The sequence below is a fragment of the Lolium rigidum genome, chromosome 5, assembly GCF_022539505.1.
Source record: "Lolium rigidum isolate FL_2022 chromosome 5, APGP_CSIRO_Lrig_0.1, whole genome shotgun sequence".
Classification (NCBI taxonomy): domain Eukaryota; kingdom Viridiplantae; phylum Streptophyta; class Magnoliopsida; order Poales; family Poaceae; genus Lolium; species Lolium rigidum.
In genome coordinates this window covers 86,407,201-86,413,731 of record NC_061512.1, presented here as the reverse complement: position 1 = coordinate 86,413,731, position 6,531 = coordinate 86,407,201, and the positions used below count along the sequence as shown (strand labels likewise).

The 6,531-nt window shown below is 49.1% G+C and overlaps 1 protein-coding gene across 1 annotated transcript; it reads left to right on the top strand.

Moving 5' to 3' along the window:
* The first annotated feature begins 298 nt into the window (after positions 1-298).
* On the top strand, positions 299-4,148 carry LOC124656175 (TPD1 protein homolog 1A). The gene is made up of 4 exons (XM_047194967.1): positions 299-401; positions 2,368-2,475; positions 2,975-3,091; positions 3,408-4,148. The coding sequence occupies exons 1-4, from the start codon at positions 299-301 to the stop codon at positions 3,776-3,778; spliced, it is 699 nt and encodes a 232-aa protein (XP_047050923.1). The 3' UTR covers positions 3,779-4,148.
* The last annotated feature ends 2,383 nt before the right edge of the window (positions 4,149-6,531 follow it).

Genomic DNA, 6,531 nt, shown 5'->3' with positions numbered 1-6,531 from the left:
TAGCCACTACTACTTCGCTTCCGCTATTTGTGATGTTCGTTGATCGATAGATCAACTATTATTGTAATATTGGATCAGGTGATCCACCTTTGTAAGACGATTATGTGTTGTAATAAATGATGACTCTATGATATTCAACTATTATGTCTCGCAACAACACTATTCCTGGGATTGCGATGTATGGCATAATAGGCATCTGGACCTAAAAATCCGGGTGTTGACAGTGTGCTATTTTTTTTTACAGGATTGCATTGGGGCTATTGATGGTACTCATGTCACTACAAAGTTATCGAGATCAATGTCTGCAACATTCCGCGGGAGGAAGCACTACAACAACCAAAACGTGCTAGCAGCTGTGGATTTTGATATGAGGTTTACCTACGTGCTTGCAGGGTGGGAGGGTCAGCTCGTGATGCGAGCATCCTGGCCGACAGCTTGTCAAGGCCTGATGGGTTGCAAATCCCTGACGGTAAGTTCTACCGTGGAGATGCTGGATATGCATGCCGAGCTAGAATTCTACCTCCCTTCATGAAAACAAGGTACCACCTCAACGAGTTCTCTGCGAAGCACCGACCTCTGAATGCGAGAGAGTTGTTTAATCTCAGACACTCAAGCCGTAGAGTCACCATTGAGAGGGCCTTTGCTGCATTGAAGAACAGGTTCAAGGTCCTTGACCAGAAACCGTTCCACACGTTTGACACTCAGGTAAAACTGGTCATTGATTGCTGCATTCTTCACAACTGGATCCTAGGTTGAGACGAGGATGAGTTCTTCGAAGAGGTTGTCACCTTTGATGAAGTAGAGACCGGCCATGGCGTGGACGCAGGCGACAATGATGCCTGGAAAGTGAAGAGGCAAGAGTGGGCAGACGCAATGTGGGAAGCCAAAGGCAACACCACCATCTGAGAAGAAGTGAAGAAGTGAAGAATTGAAGAAGTGAAGAAGAAGAAGTGAAGAAGAAGAACCTCCCTATGATCCATGTTTCTCGAACCCTTTTTTGATCCCCGTATGTTGAACGATCCCCTTATGATAAACTGCAATTCATAGTAGCTAGGGCATTCGTAGTAGCTATGGCTGATTTCGTGAACTACTATGGTAAGTAAGTTTGCAACTATTATAAACTGTGATTTATGTGTGATGGAAGATGAAAGCATGGTAAGTCTACCCGTCGTAGAGAAGAGATAACCTTAGGCATGCCTGGATGGTACCAAACAGACCTAATATCATCTCCATCGAGATTTAGGCTTGGTTGCAGGCACACAAATAGAAAGTCTTTTTTTGCCTAGCTGATGCAGTCTGACCAACCAAACAATAGGCCATTTCCAGCCCGTGATTCGTTGTGGATGCACAAATGTGATTGCACCGCTGCGCCAATGAGCCACGAATTAGACCCAGACAACCAAACGGTTCCTTAGTAAGGGGCCCAAAATTTTAGCTCCGCCGTGAGAAGAACCTAGATCCGAAGGACCTCGGCGCCGGTGTATGTTCCGGCGGGGGTGCTCTGGGCGCGGACGGCAAGGGTGCCCTGGGCGCGGACGGCGGTCGGTCGCCCATAGCCAGCCCTTGAATCCCGGCTCAGCTCCAGTTGGAAGAGCGTAGGAAGACAACAAAAGAGAGGGCAAGGGAAGAAAAACTAGTCGTGGAAAAGATGGGCAGCAAAGGTGCCAAAAATGCGCAGAGCTTTTGGACAGGCCAACCCCCCGCCACACTTTGGCATGACCAGAACTGAGGCAGACCGGATCGCTTTCGATCTGTGTCGGAGTCGGGTCCCCTCCTCCCATTGTACAGTAGGCACCAAGGCCCACAGCCCACAGCCCGGCCCAAACCCAAGCCCTCCATATCCATGCTTCTTAATCTGGGTGCAGCAGCCTGCAGGGGACGGACACCACTCTCGTCTCGTCTCGTCTCGTATCATCTACCCACATTCCCTTCCACGGCCGCACGTGCAAGAGAGATTTCGGCCAGGCTACTGCTCCTCCTCTTCCTCCGCACGTACTACCGGCCGGCCACGCCAGCGACCGAAGCAGCAGCCGCGCGCGTGCCCTCCTCAGCGCCGGCCCAACACCACGCCGTCCATCTCCAGCTAGGTAAGGTACGCACGCGCCGCCCTCCCCGTCTCCATCCTCCCCTCCCTACCCATCCCGTGGCGCCGCAGCGCGCCTACGTGCGCGCGCGCGCGTGGTTTTGTCTCCGGCGACGAGCGCGTGGCGGAGGGCGGCCATGGCGAGTGCGGTCTCTGTCGCTGCTTGCTATTTCTCCTCCACCCCGTCCACCTCTTAGCACCTTGGTTGCTCTCTCCGTCTTACTAGTATCTGGTTTTCATCTCGAGTCCCTAGATCTGTATCGTGATTTTCTCTGGTACCGCAGGCAGGCAGGGTCTCGGCGAGATGAGGGCTACGTCGTCGGCGTGGGCCGTCGTGCTGCTGCTCGCCGCGCTCGTCCCCGTCTCTCTCGCATCCGCCTCCGACCACGCAGGTACCTTGCCTCCCACCTTCTCCACGTACGTGCTAGCCGCAGGGCTTGGATCTTCTCATGCCTCTTAACAAACTAATTTCCTCCTCCTCATCTGCGTTTTTTGTTTTGAGATCGATCCCTAATGCTGCAACGACGTGCTCCGTGCGTGCGGTTTCCGAGTGATTTTAATAAGATCCTTCCGTTTTTTGCTTTGGAAACTCCAAAGATCTTCGTGTTGGCTTTACTTTCCAAGTTTGCGATACGAAACAAAACTCCTCCTCAACCAAACAAGGCTTCTCCATGTTTTTTTTTGGTTGAGGGTTCGGGATTCTGCTTGTTGTTGATTTTGTTTCCTTTATTATTATTCTGTTGTGATTCTTCTTCCTACCTGGTCATTTTGCTTGTCGCAAAAATCCTCTTGTTTTTTTCCATCCATGGTGATGGTGGGCCTAGTATACACTGTAGCACACGCTCGAGTTCCGAGGCTAACGGTGTTTCCGGCTCCCGTGTGTCGCTGCAGGATTCTCGCCGACGCGCGCGCCGCCGCTCGCCGCTCCCATGCCCGCCCCCTCGGCGGCTCCTCCGCACCCGGCACTACCTCGCGCCGTCCTTCCCCGCAAGGTCCTCCGCCCGGCAGGTAATTAATGAAGCATCCCCGTCTGTCTTATCAAAATTCAAAACGCAAGAGCCCACCCTCCGATCCGCCGATCGTACGGTCAACGGTGCTCTGGCCGCCTCGCGGGGCCCAGAGTCCTTCTTTCTCCGACCAGCGTCTGCACCCAGCCCAGCCGTGGACCCATCTCCCTCCCCTCTCTTTTGTTTTGGTTGTCTACTATAGTACTACTGCTACTAGCAGGAAGCTCGCCATCTATCTCTCACATTTCCTTCATTCTGTCCTACGCACCAACCCGTGAATGACACACGGGGACCACCTCCTCTCCTTTTCTTTGCAGTTGCAGGCACTGTCCGGCCTCACCGCGTGGACGACGGGTGCGCCGGCGCCGACGACATCGCCATCTACCAGGGTCGCGGGACGACGCTGCCCAGCGGTGTGCCGGCGTACACGGTGGACGTCATGAACCGGTGCTCGGCCGGCGACTGCGCCATCGCCGGCATCCACGTGCGCTGCGGCTGGTTCAGCTCCGTCACCCTGGTGGACCCGCGCAAGTTCCGCCGCCTCGCGCGCGACGACTGCCTCATCAACGACGGCCAGCCGCTCCTGGCCGGGGAGACGCTGTCGTTCGAGTACGCCAACTCCTTCCCCTACCCGCTCGCCGTCGCCGTCGCCACCTGCGTCGACCCGGCCGCCGCCACCTCGCCGTAGCCGCTACATACGGAGCGAGCTCGGTAGCACCCTCTAAATACCTAGTCCGATACGTATTATAAACTCATACACACTGCTAGTACTACCACCGTGCTAGTTTTTTTGCATGATTACCTGCGACCAGTACAAGTGTAAGTAGCTGCCCGCCTGCCTGCATGCTTCTCTCTCCCAGCTGCCGGTAGCTAGGAAAATTTTGTTACCACTGCTAGTATTCGAAAAACTCCAAATGTTTGTCAACACATGCGTGCATGCCCAAACTGTGATACTAGTACCACTTGTAGCAGAGATGGAATCGCTACTTGTCTTTTGCTGGGCCTCCAAAGAAAAGAGCAACTCTATGGGAATGTCAAGTAAATGCGACAAGTCCTTTTCGCGTGTGCATTGTCCATTTCTCCTTTTAGGTGACTTCTCCCCCTCTCTCTCTCTCTCTCTCTCTCTCTCTGTCATGTGCAATGGAATGCCATCTTGCCTAGGCACAAGGGTGCATGTAATGAGCTGGCCTGCCGCTCCGCCGTGTGGCTCGTGCGCAGCGTTGCTAGCCATAGCTGGCTGGCTAGTATGTGAATGACAGCGGCGTGACCCTGTGACTTGTTCCTTCCGGGCAAAGCCTCTCACGCCTCGGCTGTCCATGGATCCGTGTGCCATGCCAGACATGCGATGCCTTGGACAGTTGATGCGATGTGGCCTTTCACAGCTTTGTTCAGGGTATTAATTGGACTTGGGATGCGAGGGATTGTTGTAGGCTTTTGGTGTTGTAGGGGCCTGGCAATGCCTTGTCCACGTGTTGGCCATTCTTTTTACTACAACGGTGAATGCGCACTACTTGCTGTTGTAGGCTAGATCGCTAGCGGGGTACCTCCATCCCTGAGTACATCACAACATTGTAGTTCAATGCATATGTTTGAAACGATATGATTCAAATACACATAGTTCAAACCATGAATGACATATATAACATAAATAGGGAATTGAATCAGTAGGATTTTTTTAGTAATTCTATGATTTTGCATTCCCATCAAAATTTTAACTATGTCATCTTCATTTGCTTTCAAGAACGTATACCGCTTCATAAATTTCACTCTGCAATGGTTCAAGAGCTCATCAACCACACTATTTCTCCAACTTAGTTTTCACTAGACTTGTTGCAAAAAAATACTCTTTCAATGTTCGTCCTCGCCATCGACAAGAACAACAATTTAAGAAGTAGACTAAATCATAAATTACTTGCTTTTGTTTTGTTTCAATAAGTAAAATAGAGAGCTCACCAAGATAATACATACATTTGAATCTATCATCTCTTCTCATATCATCTAAAAGGGTATCAAGTTGGAATTCAAGCCTTATCAAATCCGTGCTTGATATGTCCTCGACAAATCTCGTTACCTTTTGTGCTTCATAAAAAGCAAATGGATACAAGGGGTTTAAAACTTGTATGAAATAAAAATCAACTACATATTAACCTTATCAAAGTGATTGGTAAGGACTTGAATAATTTTATCAATGACGCCAAGATATACTTCTCTAGAGGTTAACTATGAGAACATAAGACGCACCCCCTCCGTCCAAATAGAGGTGGTTCCCTTGTTTTACGTTTCCAAACTTTGACCACTAATTTTACTAGTTGAACATTTCTCGATTGTTTCAAAATTAGTAAACAATATTTCTTTCTCATCTCACGAAAATTAAAATCGTAATAATTTGTCTTGGAAATTCCGCACGTACACTCTTTTGTGAATGGAGGGAGTACATATTTTTCGATCTGTAATATAGATGATCTTATATTCAGCTTGGCATCAGCTATCACGTGCATAGCACATATATTCTGCTAGTATCATAAGTGGCACACATTAGTGCCTTCAAATATATGACAACTTCGCTACATCTACACCATTGGATTGAGCAATCTAACGCTCCATTGTGCATGGCAGATTCGCGGTGGCCCAATAAATTAGTTTGATGCAGCGTGCCCCTCTCTGAACAACACGCGCGTACCTACGCGCGATTCTTAGAGGAGCGAGAGAGAGAGAGTAGGGAGAGAGAGAGGACACTGACGGTAGTAAATGCGGCCATCCGACTTGTGTCATAAAATCCAGGGCAGCATTGTCTGTAGATTTTGTGTCTCGGTGTCTATTTTCCTAATCTAATTTTCTTTACCTAAGCTAGCTAGACCCTGTAGTGGGTCACTAATATTAACGACCGATCTAAGTCTAAAGAACACAACAATCAAATTTTGGGGTTTTTGTTTTGTCTTAGGTCAAACTACATTTTATGCATTTTCACTAAGTTTACATAATACTCCCTCCCATCCTTTTTAATTGACTCTAATTTAGTACAAAGTTATACTAAATCTCGAGTAAACTAATAAAAGAGATCGGAGGGAGTACAAAGTTGTACTAGATTTGTTTAGAGCACCCACAGTCCCAATAGTTGTCCGCTACGTTCAAATTAGTCCCACTAGTTGCAAAATTGGGTTAACTCGTACCAACACTTGCCACACGGTGCAACACTAGTCCCAAATTGATCACTCTAATGCTGACACATGGCAGAGATATCTTTTTTTCATTTGGCCCTCTTAAATAGTCCGACCCAAACTTTCTCACCACTACCCTGCAAAATCTATACATGGATTCAAAGGTTTTGGACTTAGACATGCGTAGGTACTCATCTTTTGCATCTCTAGGAGGTCGATATGCAAGCATCCTCAATGCCGCGGTGCAATTATGTATTGATGAGAAACTAGGGATCGGATGTAG

Excerpts from the sequence above, each read along its gene's own strand:
- LOC124656175 (XM_047194967.1), top strand. The coding sequence starts at position 299 with ATGTCTGCAACATTCCGCGGGAGGAAGCACTACAACAACCAAAACGTG. Across the intron at positions 2,476-2,974 it reads ATCCGCCTCCGACCACGCAG|GATTCTCGCCGACGCGCGCG; the intron begins GTACCTTGCCTC and ends GTGTCGCTGCAG. Across the intron at positions 3,092-3,407 it reads CAAGGTCCTCCGCCCGGCAG|TTGCAGGCACTGTCCGGCCT; the intron begins GTAATTAATGAA and ends TTTTCTTTGCAG.